Source organism: Coloeus monedula (assembly GCF_965178545.1).
Source record: "Coloeus monedula genome assembly, chromosome: 25".
Classification (NCBI taxonomy): Eukaryota; Metazoa; Chordata; class Aves; order Passeriformes; family Corvidae; genus Coloeus; species Coloeus monedula.
Genome location: NC_138805.1, coordinates 4541194 through 4557854, shown reverse-complemented (window position 1 = coordinate 4557854; position 16661 = coordinate 4541194). Strand labels below are relative to the sequence as shown.

Here is a 16661-nt window from a genome sequence, read left to right as displayed (position 1 = left end):
GTGGTAACCAGGTCAGAGCCAGAAGATGCTGGGCATTCTTCTAAGCCACTAAAGCTGTTTTTCACCCCCATTCAGAAGCTTGGTTTATGTAATTGTCAAGGAAAGGAGGGCATTGAGGAGGGGCAGCAGGGAACACTCCGAAGGGATGCTGAATCACTTTTAATTAATGAGAAATGACTCGAAGCCTGATTCCTTTCTGCAACAGTCAGATCTCCACTGAACGCCACAACACAAATCCTTTCCCAGAGCTTCAGATCAAGCCATAGGTCCTTGGTACTAATATTCCTGATAATAGCTGGGATTTAATCTACAAGTTGGGGGACCAGGAGAGTGAAAAAAAATCCAATTAACTCTCCCTGAGCTCTTTTAGTTCTGTAGTGCTGGGAACAATAGCAAATAGCTGGGTTTTGTGTGTTCAGCTCCCCAAAATGCTTGCCCTGACTGAATCCTTCAAAAAGCACTGATGATTCTTTCGTGTAGCTTTAAAAGTAGTTTGGCACGAGAAATGAAGGATGGGAGATTAAAGAGTTTGGGTCTGACCCCTGACCTCAGTTACACCAACTTGAGTTGGGATTAACACCAGAGTAAACAAAATGAGGAACTCAGGCACTGAGCAGGCAGCAAAGGCTTGTTCTTGGTGGATTTTAATTTGGAAGACTTCAGATCTTTTGGGCTGATCTGGACAACTGCTGCGTGGGGTTTGCAGAGCACAACCGAAAGTCTGGGTTTCCTCCCTCTTCAGGGCTTCCCATTCCTGCCCTGAACTCCAGCTGTGCAAGCAATTCCAGAGTGCTGGAAGGAGCTCCGAGCGTGCACAGAGCTCTCCTCAGTGCAGGCAGGGAAATAAACCTGCTGGGGCCGGGGCAAGGGAATAAACTGTGGTGATCCACAGGCAAAACCCCTCCATGCAGCTCCATCCTGCTTCCCAGCTCCAGCAGGGCCAGGAGCTTGCTGCTTCCCAAGTTTGTGGGCACTGCTGGTCTGTTCTGAGTGAGCAGAACCTGGTGTTAAACTCTGGCACTGACGACCCTGGTGGGTGCAGCAGCTTTGGTGCTGCTCCCTCCATCTCTTCCATGCCCTGACCAAGCCAGGGTGCTGTGCACAGCTCATTAGACACAGCCTAATTAATCACCTCGCAGGGGGAGGGTTTAGGCTGGACATTTAGGGCTCGTTCTTGCTGTTGGGGTATGGCTCAGAGCTCCTGCCCGGCTGGGTCCTTTCCCTGAGACCAGGGGAGCTCCTGCACTGAATTTCTCTCCATTTCTGCCGAGGCAAAGGCGACTTGGGATGGCAAAGAGGCCTTTTTGAAGAAGCAGAGGCAGTTTGGAGGGCCTGGAGCTTCTCGGGGAAGCACTGTGGTTGTTGATTCAGCACTCTGAGGGGAGCCACAGGGGTGCCGCTGTTTCTGCAGCAGCAGAGCTGTGCAGGACTGAGAGCAGCTGAGAGCTGGCAGAGCTCTGGGGCTGCACCTGCCTGAGATCCCCCTGCAGCCACCCCAAACAGGGCATGGGAGAGGGTTTTTTGCCCCTCCAAAGGTCTCTGGCAGCAGAGCAGCTCCCAGCAAGATGCTCTTCCCCAGTTTTCAGCCTCCTCCAGCCCAGAATTACCCAGATTATTTCTCAGAATAAGCAGCTGGTTCCCAACAAACATCATCTCTCTTTGATGTGCTGTTGTGGTGGTTGGGATCCTTTGGTTTTATGCTCATAATAAGCAAAGTGGCCACAGAGCTTTACTCTAAGCTGATGAGAAAGTAGCAGTAATTATTGCTTTCTCCTGCATGGGAAGGGAAACTCTGGATGTTAATGGCCTCTGGAGTACGGGCTGATTACTCACTTTGGAGTGAAACAGCAAAGGGAAAGGGCCTTCACTTTCCCTGCTCTTAAAAGCTCCTTTGCTCAGGAAGCTGGGCATCCTGACTGTGTAAAAGAGATTTGGGTTAAGAGGGGACAGGATGATTAATTTTATTTTATTTTATTTTATTTTATTTCATTTCATTTCATTTCATTTCATTTCATTTCATTTCATTTCATTTCATTTCATTTCATTTCATTTTATGTTCTGGGGGGAGGAGGGGTACAACACCACCCAGGTCAGGTGCATTCCTGGGATGGGTGAAAGGAGAAGCTGGTGCAGGAATTTCTGCTTCACCCCTGGCAGCATTCACAGGACAGCAAGTGGCTACAAACACTTTGGTTTGCCTGGAAAATCTGCATGCAGGGAAGGCCCTTGCAAGCAGAGCTTTGTGTGGATGCTGCAGCACTTCTCACACCCTCTGCTCTGTTTTTCCCTCGCTTGCCAGGGCTCCGAGCGAGTCTTTGAGTCCAGTCTGAGTGGGCATTGATCCCTTTGTGGTTTTCCAAGGTGCCAGCGTGACACGGAGCTTCTGTAAACAAAGTTCTGAGGTGAGGAAGAGGCAGTGAGGATTTGTAGCTTGGCCAAATCCACGTGGTTTTCCCCAGGGACGACAGAGGCACCAAGGCAAGCCCTGTGCCAGATGCAGTTCCCCGCTCCCACGCACTGGAACTTCACAGCAAAGCTCAGCCAGGATTTTAGCAGCACTTTTTGTTCCCCTTGACCTCCTTCTCAGTCGTGGCTGAGGTATTTTAATGGAAGTTTTCTCCCAGTAAAAGGCTGCAATGTGCTCACATACCAGGAAATCCTGGCCCAGATCACTGACTTTCAGTCAGACTGATCCCGCAAGGGGCACATTGAGCTGCGGGGAATGTTTCACCTTCCCTGGGGTTCAGGAAAGGTTCCATCCATGCAGCTGCCCCACAGTAGCAAACAGCAAAGGTAGAAAGGCTGACTGACACCAGTAAGGCACTGGTTTGGCCTCTCAGACCTGTCCCAAAGTCTTGGAGCTGCACTTGCTCTTCAGGAATTCTGTTCAGTGTCACCTGCTGACCACTCTGTCCCTTGGCAGCTTCCAGCCCCTTGCACATCCCAGCAAGGCTGTCCCTCCTGTGCTCCCTGATTGCTTTTCTGCTCCCTGCTCTCTCCCAGACAGCTCCTTGCTCTTTAACTCTGCCAGCGTTTTTAATCCCCTTCCAGTGTTTATCTGTGCTTCCATTCATTTCTGGGACTGGGATCAAACCCACCGTTCCCAGGTCAGAGTTGCAGTCTCCAGGCGGACTCCAGAATTCCTGGCAATCTGCTGAGCCTCGGGAAGAGCTCCCTGAGCCAAACTGCTGATTTCCTCTGCTCTAGGAGCTCCCAGGAGGAAAATAACACCACATATGCCAAAGCAGCTTTGCTGCAGCAGCACAGCGAGGGACAGCCCCGGATCACCTCTCACACCCCAGGATCCAGCGGCTCAGATAAAACCTGAGTGCCCCCAGTGCCACAGGGATGTGGATTCCAGGTTTGGGATGAGAAGAACCCTTCGGACTGGAATTCCTCTAAGGGTTGTTTGTGCCCGCTGGCCTCATGGCGCTCTTCCCTCCAGCCCCTGCTGAGATCCTCCTGGTTTTTGCATAATCTCTTCTGAATAAATTCACTGTGTGAGTGGGGCCGTGTCCTCTGCAGCTTTTGTCAGGAGGATCTTTCTGTTCGTTCCTACCTTGTGGGCCCTCCCTCTCTTTTTGTACCCGAGCTGAGCCATTGCTTTCCTCCCTCGTTTGCACTTCTTAACTTTCCCTTCTCTTATTTTTAGCACCGCTATTGTCCTGAAAAGCCTTTCAAATAGCCAATTTTGCTTGAGGGAAGCTGTGAAAATTTAGGGTTAAAGCTTGTGTGAGGTCACGAAAAAAGCACTATTTGGACAAGAGTGATCTCCCTGCCTGGAGTGGCTTTAATGGTTGTTTCTGTTTATTTCTGTGCTCCTCCTCGCAAAGCTCTTTCTCCGAGGCCCTGATCCTGCTGCCACAGTGACCTTTGTGTTTGCAGGGAGACCTTTTGAAATCAAAGGGGCCCTTCAGCAGCATCTGCCCATCTGGAAATGATCACAGAGCCGGGAGGGTGAAGGGCAGATTGGGAGCGTTTGGAGAGTGAGCTGCAGGCTCTGAAGTGACACAGGTCCCTCATGCCTGGGAGAGAGGCTTTGAAGGTGTCCCAGTTACATCCTCAGGGGCAGGGATGCTCACACCAGACCTGTGGCACTGGGAGCCTGAGCAATCACATCAGTATCGTTCGATTTGCAGCAAGAACGCATTCAGAAAACTCTGGGTGTATTTAATTGTGGCTGCCCCATCCCTGGAGGTGTTCAAGGCTGGGATGGATGGAGCTCTGAACAACCTGGGCTAGTGGAAGGTGTCCTTAAGGTGGGGGTGGAACTTTGGGTGATCTTTAAGGCCCCTTCCAACCCAAACCATTCTGTGACCCCATGATTTGAGCTGGGCTTTGCTTGAACCATGCCCTCCTTTGTAGCCAGCTGGGGACCCAGGGCGAAAAACACAGCGGGAATACGGGAGAGCCCCGGTGCGGGCAGGAGCAGAGCCCGTCTCCGTGCTCCCAGCTGGCAGCCGGGGCTGCGGGAGATGGATCCGCGTGTGCGGGACTGGGGCTCTGGACGGCGGACCCGCCTGTGCGGGGCTGTGGATGATGGATCCGCGTGTGCGGGGTCGGCGTTCAGGACGATGGATCCGGGGTGTCGGGGCTCTGGCCCCCGGATCCACGTGCGCAGCCAGGGCTCGGCCGCCGCTCGCCGCTCCCCCTCCGCCCCGGCGCTGTCCCTTTAACGACGGGGCGGGCGCTGCTCGGCGGGGCCGTCCCGGGTCCAGGGGGGAAGTGACGGGCGGGGGGCGAGGGCAGAGCCCGCGCGGGGAGGAGGCAGCGAGCGGGCGCTGGATGAGCCGGGCGAGCGGGCGGCGCGCCGAGCCACCCCCGCGGGGCCGGGGGCGCGGCGGGGCCGCCTTCCCCCGCCGCCTTCCGCGCTCCGCCCGCGCCCCCCGCCCCATGCGCGCCCTGCCCTGAGCCCGGGGCGCGGGGGGATGCGCGGCCCGCGGCCGCGGCTGCCGGCGCTGCCCGCGCTGCTGTGGCTGGCGCTGGCCCCGCTGCCCGGCCCCGCGGCGCGGGCAGAGCTGCGGGTGCGGGTGCGGCTGCCCGGCGGGCAGGTGACGGAGGAGAGCCTGCAGGCCGACAGCGGGGCCGACTGCGTCAGCCTGGAGCTGCGGGCGGCCGACGGCGCCCTGGTCACGCTCACGGCGGATTTCAGACAGGTACGGGGCGGGGGAGAGCATCCCCGGGGGGGGGGGTTTGGGCAGGGATCGAGCGGGGAGAGCATCTCCGGGGAGTTCGGGTGGGGAGGGAGTGAGAAAAGCATCCCCGGGGAGTTCAGACCGGTACAGAGCGGGGGAGAGCATCCGCGGGGCTTTCGGGTAAGAACGGGACGGGGAGAGCATCCCCGGGTGCCGCGGGGTCCCGCGGTGAGTGCCGGCGGGGCTGGAGGAGGGCACAGGCTGCGGGATGGCAGCGCTGGCCCCGGCACCTCGCGGGAGGGTCGCGTCAGGGCTTTTTTGTGCGCTCCGTGAGGGCTTTTTGTGGGATGAGCGCTGGGGATGGCGATGCTTCCCGTCCTCCTTCCAGATCCGAGTCCATCCCAACTCGGAACCTGGAAAATCTTGTCTGGGGCTCCAGGAGCCAGAACTGTTTCAGAGGCACGGAATTCCCTCGAAATGCGCAGGGAAGCACAGTCCGTCCATGCTCTCGCACCGTCGGGGGCTTTGTTTGGGCTCTCCCGCACAGCTCCAGGACAGGTGACCGGCCTTGCTGTCCCCGCCGGTGTCACTGCTGTGACCCGGGCTGCCTCCACGCTGGAAATAGCTGGTGAAAGATCCCAAGTAGCAGTTTCCCAGCTGAGCGGGGAAAGGACGGGCAGCAGTTTCCCAGCTGAGTCCAGCAGCTCTGATGCTCCTTGCTGAGTTGTGAGCAGCACAATTTTGCACGGTTCTGCCCAGTTTCGCGTGGCAGGCTCAGCACAGCCGGGCACGGAGCGGGGGCAGGGCAGGAGAGGCTGGGCTGGGGAGATCTCGGGTCCCTGGCTCCGGTGTGGGGCTGTCCACGCTCTGCTGTAGCCCTGGGATATCTCTCTCCATGGTGCCATGGGGTACAGTTAATTCCTTAGGTGGGCTCCTGCCGTCTTTAGGGGCTGGTGTGTGGTGTGGGACGTGTTTGACTGACAGCTGTCAGTGGGGCTGACAGCAGCCGTGCTGTACAGCTCCCTCTGCTCCCAGCCCGGAGTGCAGGGAGCTGATGCTGCTGAGCTGAGGCCCCAAATCCCACATGTCCCGTGGGCATGGAGATGCCGAGCCTGGCTGGATGCGGGGAACTTGCCGCTGCCCAGGGAAGAGCAGTTTGCCCGGGGTGGCACGGCTGTGTTATCTCATTCCCCATCCCGCCTGTTTGCTCAGGTGGACTTTGCTTTGCAGCAGGAGGAAGCCCAGACCCAGGAGACAGGAAGGTGGTGTGTCCCAGCCCGCTGTGAACCTTGGAGCCTTTTGCCAGGGGTTGTTCTGGTGCCTCTTCCCCTTTCAGTCTCAGTCTCCTTTGGATGTTCCTTTTCCTCTCTGAGGTGCCGGCAGAAGCCGTGGTGATTTTGGAAGTGGTGGCATGCTCCAAATACTCCAGCACATGTGCAGGGAAGCAGCCCTGTGACTGCTATTAGAGAAAATATTCAATAATTGCGAGCCGTGGCACAGCAGGGAAGTGAGGGGAGGGAGGAAGGGCTCGGAAGCCTGCAGATTGCAAACTTGCACATTCCCAGGCGAGGGAGGTCCAAACTCACTACAGATCCTCTAGGTAGGTCCTTTGGGAACCTGGGGAATGACCTGGGGACTGCTGCTGTGCTGAGCTGGTGATTTTTTCAGCATTTTTCACTTGCTTCAGCTCTTCTTGAGAACTCAGAGCTCAGCCACAAACCCGACTGAGTGTGTGCTAGTTCTTCTCTCCCTCCCATCCTTATTAGAGCTGAGTGTCTTCTGGGTTGGGGTTCTCTGGAGCTGTCTGGAGTCCAGAGGTTAAATGCTCAGCCCGTGCTGGAAGCGATGCTCCCTGGAGGGCCCTGCAAGCATCCAACTTGCAGAAGTGCATTCCTGATCCTCAGTTTTAGAGCAGCCGGGGCCTGACTCTCCCTGCTCCATGGCTTTGCTGCAAAATAGCTGGGAAAAGCCAGGGAAACATAAAGGAACGAGGAGCTGGCTTTGTGGTGTGTGAGTAATGTGTGAGCAGGCAGCAGCCTGGCCAGGCTTCCCCCTCTGACCTGCTGCAGCTGCACCCAGACAGTTCCCTGTTCTGCCCCGGTGCTGCTCCCGCTGAAATTACACAACTTCTCCCCTGCACTGAAGGTCGTGGGGATCTGAGTGTTCCCAGAAGCAGCTGGGTTGTTGATCTGCTGCCCTTGAGCCTGATGGTGTGGTCATGCTCTGGCCAGGATGCTGGGGTTTTTCCACAAACGATTTTTCCACTCCTCTGGCTTAAACTGCAGGGGGTTCATCCAAAGTCAGGGGTTTATTTGCCATTTTTTAATTATTTTTTTCCTCTGCTGGCAATTTGTGGTTGCCAGACCAGGGGCTGGAGAAGAAAGGAGCTAAATGAGATCATTGTTCATTGCTCTGCTCTGACACTGGTGGGACTTGAGCAGTGCCTGGGGCTTCCACAGGGCTGGGATTTTCACTGCTCTTTTACCCCTGCCTGCCCTCCAGAGCTGAACCTGGAGGAGCCGTGTCCTCAGAGCACACCAGGTTATTTTTCCTATTTAGAGCAGCACAAACTGGTCACTGCAAGTTTGAACTGGGACTCGGTGTTTTCTGGGCAGAGCAGGAGCGACCCTTTCTTTTCTTGCAGTTTGAGAGAGGAGAACGAGAACATTTCTTTTGCTGTGGTCAGGCACAAAATGTATTGCAAAAACTAGTGAGGGGGCTCGGCAACCCTGAATGTTGTGTCTGATTTGAGAGGAGAGATGTTGCCAGTTGTTAAACACTGAGAACAAAGTGGGTGGGTGTTTATTTCGAGGTCAGCACAAAGATCTGGAAAAGTTTCTCTTCCCTTTTGATTGCTGGAAAAGTTGGGGTTGGAAACAGAAGGGAGTGTTTTAACCCTCACACTGCCAGTCTTTTGGATTTCTTGTTGATAAAGCTGTTGTGTGATGTTTTGGGGTGCTGGTTTCAGAATTTCCTCGTGCCAGGGGCCACGTGTTAGGTGACAAATCACCAGGTGACACAGGAAAGCATCTGACCACAGATTTTATCTGTGTGATTTGGAAAGTAGATTCTTCTCTGAACATTCAGGACCCTGTGGGAGGGCTCATTAAAACACTCTGGTGTTTGTTACTCTGACTTCTAGAACCTTATTGCTCTGAAAATGTGCTTTTTTCCCCCCCTCTCCCAGCACATCCTTGATGTGCCTTTCATAGATCCCTTAATACGAGACACCAAAATTCTTCATTCCAGCCATTTCCAGAGAGAGAGGGGTTAAAAACCATAATCCCCACCCATTCAGAGTAGCTCAGCTGGCTGGACCCCCGGTGTGGATGCAACACGGAGTTCCCTGTGCTGTGCAAACGCATGGAACTGTGGCTGGCTGTGCCTGTTCCCTGGGGCAAGGGCTGCTGACAGCGTGCAGAATGGGGCCCAGCAGTGCTGCTGTCCCCCCACGGCCCCAGCAGCACATCCCCTCTGCCTGTGCCACTGCAAAGACAGAAGTGGGTCCTCACAGCAGCACTGATGTCCTTGGGGGAGAGAAATTTGGCAGCAAAGCTGAATGGGTTGCAGGGCGGAAGGCACTGAAATGATTTATTTCCCTGGGAACTGGTTTGCTCCACTCGACGTGGAATCGTTGCTGGGCTGGGAGCTGGACCACACAGGCTTGTGAATCCCGGCTGGAATAAACCCCAGGCAGGGGGGTTGAGCTGCTCTCAGCCCCAGATGACAGCCCCTGGCTGGGGACAGGGTGAGGAGGGAAGGAGTTTGATGATTTCCCTGCTGCTCCCTTTGGTAGGGACAGGCCACCCTGGGATTTTGGGAGCCGGGAGCACTGATTTCCATGCTGCCTTGAGGAGCTGCTGTGGCCTTGCTGCAGGGCAGCTTCTTCCCTGTTCCACCGAGTGTTTGACACCCAAACCCCAGCAGCAGCTGTCACTGCACCCACTCAGGGCCGAGGATTCCCCGCGCCCCCGCCCTGAGTTCACCCGGAGAGTCCCCGCTCTGCTCCGCTCTGCTGGGACTTGTTCCCTGCTGGGAAGTTCTGCAGGAACCCAGAGCTAAAGGTGCTGTTTGCTGCCTTGGCTGGGTACCCACCTTGGCACTGATTCACTGCTTTTCCTGCTGGGAAAAGGTGAGGAGGCTGGGGAGGGGAAGGTGCTCTCCGAGGGGGAGAAGCTTTGGTGGCTCTTTCCCTGTGGCATCGTTTTGAAGCAGCATGGTTTGGTTCTTGCTCCACCTGAGGCTGCAGGGAGAGCTGTGCCAAAGCCGAGCAAGGATTTGGGACAGAGCAGGGAAAAGAAGGGACTGATTTTGCTCAGGACAGAGTTGTCACTGCAAGGTCCACTTTGGCTTTGCTCAGAGCCAGGTAAAGGTGGGATTTCTCCCCTCAGAAGAACTCGTGCCACAGGAGCCAGACCCTTGAGAAAGCAGCTTTTTTAAGCTGCTTTTGGCTGTTTCTATGTTGGCAACCCAGCCCATTCCTGCCTGTCCCAGTGCATCTCCCTTGGTGTCAACAAATGCTCTGGAAATCCCTGGCACCTGGAGTTCAGGCAGAGGGAGTTGTGAATTCCTCGTCTGCATCAGCCCTAAGGAGGAAAGACTCGGCTGGCTGAAGGCTAATTCTTAAATAGACGGATCAGGAGGATTAATCAGCTGCTCAGCACGTTCTCATTTTACAGAAATTGCCTCCAACCTGGGAAGTGCTGCACTGTTTTTAATCTCCTGCCTGTGGAGGTTTTCGGCCTGAATGCAAAACGTGGCTATCCCTGCTTGCTTTTCCCAGACTGTTCAAAGGGAATTAGAATTGAATCCACAGCTGAGGAATATGCCAGAGTCAGCTCCTGGTTTTAGTCTGCTCATCCATGGGCCCTGCACGCCGTGGGGGCTCCCAGCTGGAAGCTGGAAGGCAGCTGGACTAAATGTGGATGGGGAATGTGGGTTGTTCCAGTGTCTCAGTGGGACATCTCCCCATTAAATCTCTCAAAAAAAGTAATGATTCCATAGCAATTTCACAGGAATTTTTGGTATCTCTTTCTTCTCAAGCCTCCTCTTCGCTGTGCAGTCAACAATTGCACCAGCAAGATGATTTCTGCAATCCTGGGGGTGGAAATGCTGTTCTTGCAGCTGTCCAGATGTGCACTGAATGGCATTCCCGTTGCTCTCCTGGGCGTGGAGAAAAGGCAGGGAGTAAAGAGTGGGCTCTGTGAGCGGGAAAGCTCAGCTGGAAAAGAGAAATGCTCCCTTCTGGGGCAGAGAGAGGCTGGGAGAGGCCAATGAGGCATCCAGCAGGAACAGCTCAGGAGGAGAGGGATCCGAGGAGCTGGCACAGCTCTGCCTGCTGCTCTCTCACCAGTATCTGTCCAGCTCTCTGTGGTGAGGGATGGCTGCAGGAGCTGCCAAAGGCACGGATTGCTCTCCCTGTTGCAGTCCTGCTTAGCCCTTGGAGTGGGATGGGCTGGCACCAAGGGATGGCAGATTCCCACAGAGGGCACGGATGCCCCTGAAGCCAGAGCCAGAGGAATTGATCCCTGCAGGGAAATCAGGGTTTGATGCCAGAGCAGGACACAGGGAGTCTCTGCTGTTGACCCAGGAATTCTGTGGCTCCACATGAAGTAACTGTGAGTGATTTCCAGGCTGGTTCTGGAAAGGACTGCAGCTCATGTCATGTAAAATGACAAAATTAGTGACCTGGACAGAAGAGGAAGTCAGCTGCAGCTGATCGTAACGGCTCCTTCTGCCTTTAACGATTTGATTTTCACTTCTGTTCCACACATTCAGGGACGAGTAACTTTTTCTCCAGGATGCCACCTGTCAAGAAGCAAGGGAGGGAAGGCTACAGAGGAAATTTGGGGCTGCTTACTCAGTAAGGCATGAACATAATGGCTGTGTGATATTTGCTCAACAAAACCAGACGAGGTTCCTTGGAGTTTGCTTCCCTTCTTGGGAAAGGACAGAAACCCTGTTGGAGGTGGGATGTGACCTGGCAGCAGTTTGTCCTTGCCACAGCGGGGTTGTGCAAACCCTTCGTTCTCTACAGACACCAGGGATTCTGCTGCAGGTTTTGGGGTGGGATTGGAGCTGGGAACAACCCCTGTGCTCAGGTAGCACAAGCATGAGACTTTGGCTTTGTTTTTTGGCTGGAGCCTTTCTCTTTGACCCCGACCTCTCAGTTCATCTCACTGATGCCAAAGGTTTGCAGCTCTCATTTTTGTTATTCCTCTCTCTGTCAGGAGGTGAAGATTTTCCGTGCCTTAATCCTTGGGGAGCTGGAGAGGGGCCAGAGCCAGTTCCAGGCGCTCTGCTTTGTGACCCGGCTCCACCGCAACGAGATCATCCCCAGCGAGTCCATGGCGAAGCTGCGGCAGGTACGGGGCTCCATCCTCCCATCCTGCCAGGAATTCTCAGAGTTATCCCACCTGGATGCCCTTCCCAGGCATCTTAGACCCACCTCTGACCACCCCTCCTGCTTGAGGGATTTGGTATTAAACTGAGTTCTTCAGTGGTATTGATCCTGTTCTAGTAAAGCACTCGAGGTTTAGTTGAGCCTCATTTGTGTCAGGGGTGGGTGAGTGGCCATGAAAATCCCTGCTCTGGTGGAGCCAGTACTGATCTGGAGACAAAACAGTACTGATCAGGACAAAACAGTACTGATCTGGAGACAAAACACGGATAAACCACCACAGGCAGTGGTAAAACATCGTGGTTGCAGCATCAACAGGTTTTTAAAGTGCCTCTCACCCAGGCAGGATCAGGTGCACATCCGTTCTCACATCTGGTGTTAGCACCACCTCGCAGTGGAACAAGCTGCACCCAGCATTGAAGTTTTTGATTATTTCCTCTGCAGAAAAACCCCCGGACAGTGCGGCAGGCGGAGGAGGTGCGAGGTTTGGAACATCTCAGCATGGACGTGGCTGTGAACTTCAGCAAGGGAGCCCAGCTGAGCTCCCACATCCACAACGTCTGCGCGGAGGCCAAGGAGGCCATTTACACCCGGGAGGAAGATGTCAAGTTCTGGCTGGAGAAAGGTGAGTTCCCGTGGGTTTCGCTGTCAGCGAGCTGGCACGGTGCTGCGATGGCTCCTGCCAGCTTTCTGGGCATCAGCACGGATTGTTTTGGCTCTGAGGCACGTGTGTCACCCTGCAGCAGCCTGTGTGTTAGCAGATCTCACTCCTCCTGCTGGTGCTCCCCGAGTGAACCTGATTTGGGATTTTAGAGGCAACCTTTCACCTGCTCCACCACCCAGCGGAAATACGTTGGTTTTGTGTCTTCTGGCTTACTTTCCCCGGGGTCTTTTGTTCTCCTGTGGTTCCTGTTCAGATTTAAATCCTTGGAAATGCTCTGTCCAACCTCCTCCTTAACCTGGGGACTGTGCAGAGAGACCAGTGCTGGCTTTGGTGGCTCTCTCCTCTGGCTCTACCTCATGGCAGCACCCTGAGGGATGTCTGTTCCAGGTGCTGCCACAGAGCTCGGACCTGCCAGACCTTGCCTTCCTCAGGGTCTTTTGCTCTCCCGTGGCTCCCATTCCGATTTAAGTCCCAACAACCCCTGAAAACGCTCCATCCAACTTCCTCCTCAGCCAGGGGGCTGTGTGGGGATGCCTTTGGTGGCATCCTTCGGTTTTTTTCTGTCCTGAGCGATGTCTGTGCTTGCTCCCGCAGGGGTGGACGGCTCCATGTTCGAGGTGCTGCCGCAGGGCTCGGACGTGCCGGAGCTGCAGCGCTGCCGGCTGTGCCCGGACCGCTGGAAGCCGTGCATCTGCAGCTACTCGCTGAGCATCGAGTGGTACCCCTGCATGCTCAAGTACTGCAAGAGCCGTGACGCCGGGGGCAAGGTGTCCTCCTACAAGTGCGGCATCCGCAGCTGCCAGAAGGGCTACACCTTCGACTACTACGTGCCTCAAAAGCAGCTCTGCCTCTGGGATGAGGAAACTTAGAGCCAGGCTGGACTCTGCAGGGGCAGCTCGTCTGGCTGCTCTGAAGAAGGAATGCTGTTCACAGTGGTGCCTTGTGCTCTGTGTGTGTGCCTTTCCTTGTGGCCTCCTGTGACTCCCTCCCCACCTGACGCTGCCTTGTGCTGTGATGAGCAGGCTCAGCTCGCTGGGTGGTGATGCTCTGGCTTCCCTGGAGCAGCAGATGCAGGTTTTGGGGTGAAGCACGGGGAAAGGGGTGTGCTGCCCTGCTCTGGAGCTCAAAGGGGCAGCTCCCAGCCTCGAGCTGAGCAGGCAGGGCAGGCAGAGAAAGGATCTCGCTGATCTGGCTTGCCAAACATCGCTGCCATGAAGAACCCCCTTCGCTGCCTTCACCACCTCCTGGTGACACAACAACGGGAAAACAGCTGACTTTTGGGTCCACACCCCCTGAACAAGGAAGGTTTGAAGCCCACCCAAAGCAAGAGCCTGCCTGTAGCTTTTCCTAGTGCCTGACTGGCTGTTATATCCCCCTGTGGATAGAAATACAACGGGGGGATATAGCCCAGCATCTTGTGCCCCCAAAGGGCTGGTAATTAGGGCTTTAATTAATCCCTATTTAGACTAGTGAAGGCCCAACTTTTTGTGTTGGTCTTGTGACTCTTCCACTAAGAAAGAAAACATCCAGACACTCATGACTACCACCACAACCCTGTGGCCGCAAGGGGAGAGGAGGATCCCAGGTGGGTTTTGAAGAAAGGATTCTACACCCACGTCCAGTTTTATGTCCTGCTCTGCCAGCTATCCACAAGAAGCTCTTCAATAACTGTACTGCTTTGCTGTGCCCAAATGTTAAACAGGGATGGCACTGAAGCTGTCCTTGGCCCTGGAATATTCCTGGAGGGATCAGACAAAAAGCACTGGAAGTGCTGCCTGGCCCTGCATCCTCTTCCACTCAGATCAGAACAAGCACAGAGGGGAGAGAAGCTCCTGGGGTCTTTAGGAACCCCTGTGCCTCCTGGTGAAAAGCCTTCACAATGTGCCTTTTTGCCTAAAATACAGGAATTTCTGAGAAAGAAAGAAAAAAAAATGATTTGGTCACAATTATTTTTGTATTGATCACTTAGGGGGGGTGGGGGGAGAAGGGAAAGGTATTTTAATATTGGAACATGAAGTAAAACACACTTGAAATGATTTTTTAAGAAAACCAAACAAATTATTTATCATTTGTAAGGTAAAATAAACTGGTTTTTTAAAGCATCCTTGGCCTAAAAATGTCTCTGTGCATGATGCTCTGTGCATGAATTAAGATTTGTTCCTTTATGGGTAAGTCTCAAACCTGCACCTGGTGAAGAGCCATGGGCTGGGGGAGAACACCCAGGGATTTTTGACTCAGCAATGTGATGCTGCACCTCAAACACACCATCCTTTGGGATCCTCCAGAGGGAGACAGGTTTGGCTCACCCCGAGCAGTTGTGGGAGCTCTGAGCTCGAGCTCTGGTGGATAAACCCATCGGCAGAAGCAGGTCCTGGGGGCTGCTCCTCTCGCCGAGTGGCCCCACGAGGCTTCTCTGGGTCCCGTAAACATTCCCGGTGAATTCCTCTGCAGCTCCAGCTGACGAGGGCGGCACTTCGGGCCAGCCCAGAGCTCCCGGTGGCTGCTGGAGGGAGAAATGTGGAGCTCTGATTCCCTCTAGTGTGGGGAATGCAGGGATGGGGCGAGGACTCGAGCCTTTCTCCGCCTCGCCCACCAGCAGCTCACCCTTTCCTGGGCACGGGGAACGGGGGTTTGCTCTCCGCTCTCTCGGCTGCCGCGGGCGCAGGGATGTTGGGATGGACACGGGCTCGCTCTGGGAGCGTCGGGACCCATCCCAGCGAGCCTCCATGGGCTTGATTTTGTAATTCCGGGGCTCTGGGATGCCCGGGAGCCGGTGCAGTTCCCCGGCCTCCAGCAGTGGGTGCTGGCGGAGCGCGGCTGCGCCCGGCCGGGTGTCGGGATGTCGGGATGTCGGGATGTTGGGACAGGGATGCTCGTGGTCCAGCCGGTCCCTGCAGGATCGCAGGGTGTCCCCAGCCCTGCTGGAAGAGAACGTGTGCGGGGGGAGGGTTTGTAACGTTTCCTTGCAGTTTGTACGTCCCCAGGCCGTATCCCATAAACCAGGTGCTGTCTGCAGAGCTTATCTCCGTCCGAGAGGGGAACGAACACTGGCAGCAGGAGAGGAGGAACACGGTGCCTGCAGCGAGGAGGAGAGCGGACAGGTCATGGATGACCACAGGGACAAGAAAGAGCAGCGCCTTTGATGGTGTCTGGGAGTGATTGCAGCAGTGAACAGAGTAAACGCAGTCCTGCCCTGCCTGATAATCCCATTTCCACAGCAGAAAGAAGTGGTGATGCTGCGATCCATCCCCTATTTTTCATTAGGAGGGTGTGTTCTCTCCTGCCCATCGCCGAAGCTCAGGGCACCCAGGGGATGGGCTTGGCTGCCACAGCTGTTGGGGGACAAAACCACCTAAATATTCAATTTCCCCCGCTGTTTCATTAAGCACTAAATAATAGCGAGAAAAAGTCACTCCCAGCTGTGTTTGGGGCCAGGAGAGGGCACTGGTGCCCTGCCCGTGGCCGGGACAGCATCCCTACCCAGAGGATGCCCGGGATTCCTGTCCGGCTGGAGATGCCACTCGGCAGAGCCGCTTTCCTGCTCGGCTCTGGAGCACGGGAAAAGCGCCAGGAAGAGCAGAGAGAGAAGAGAAACTCCTAGTTGGTGAACAAAAGGTTCTCCAACGTGGAGGAAGGAGAGCTCCCGTGGTCCCCAGCCTTTCAAGCTGGCTGGGAGCCACCAGCACATAAATTCCTGTTTGACGCATGGAAGACACACGATCACGTCAGCCTTCAGGATGGGGAAAACCCAGAGAAAAACACGGTCAAAGAGGGCGGCAGCTGCCCAGGAACGCCCCGGGGCTCAGGGCCTGAGTGGCTGGGCGGGCTGGGGCTCGGTGGCACCAGTCCAGCCCCTCCAGGAGCTCCACGGGAGCTGCCGTGCCAAAAGCACCCCGTGCCACCTCGCTGCTTCCTGGAGGCAGAAATCTCCCCTGCCCTGGAAATAAATGTCAGTCTGACCCGGGAACCCCCAGCTTCCCTCCACTTTTTCCTTGTTAGCGTTTCGTTGAGCTCATCCACCCTCTCCTCCCGTCTCTCGGGGATGTCCTCCCTGACCATGCCGCGGGCAGCTCCAGCCCCAGCGCTCCGGACTGGGTTGGAGGTGAGGCTGGAGATCCTGCCCGCCCACCCATCCCTTCGGAGAAACCTGTCTTTCCAGGGAGGGAGAGCGGCATGTGGGAAAGCCGAGAGCCCTGGAACGTGAATTACCCAGGGAGAGATGAATGTGTGATAGCTCGTACCTGGCAGCTACTAATTGAGCGTTAACGCTTTCAGCAGGGCTGGAGCGGCGCTGGAGCTCGGCCCTGTCACACGGGTGTCCCGAGGGGTGCCGGGGTCACCAGGGTGGCACACGGCAGGGACAGGGAGCAGCTGTCGGGGTGGCTCGGTCCCTGTCACAGCACGGAGCATGGGCTGAGGCTCTGGCCTCTGGCTGCTTTCTGCAGAAGAAGCCAACGTTAGG

The 16661-nt window shown here is 55.5% G+C and overlaps 1 protein-coding gene across 1 annotated transcript; it reads left to right on the top strand.

Moving 5' to 3' along the window:
• Positions 1-4928: 4928 nt before the first annotated feature.
• Positions 4929-14145, top strand: OAF (out at first homolog; the record flags this gene model as incomplete). Its single annotated transcript, XM_082296834.1, has 4 exons — positions 4929-5156; positions 11366-11500; positions 11980-12160; positions 12794-14145. 4 exons carry the CDS (start codon positions 4929-4931, stop codon positions 13066-13068), a joined length of 819 nt encoding a protein of 272 aa, XP_082152960.1. The 3' UTR covers positions 13069-14145.
• Between the last annotated feature and the right edge of the window lie 2516 nt (positions 14146-16661).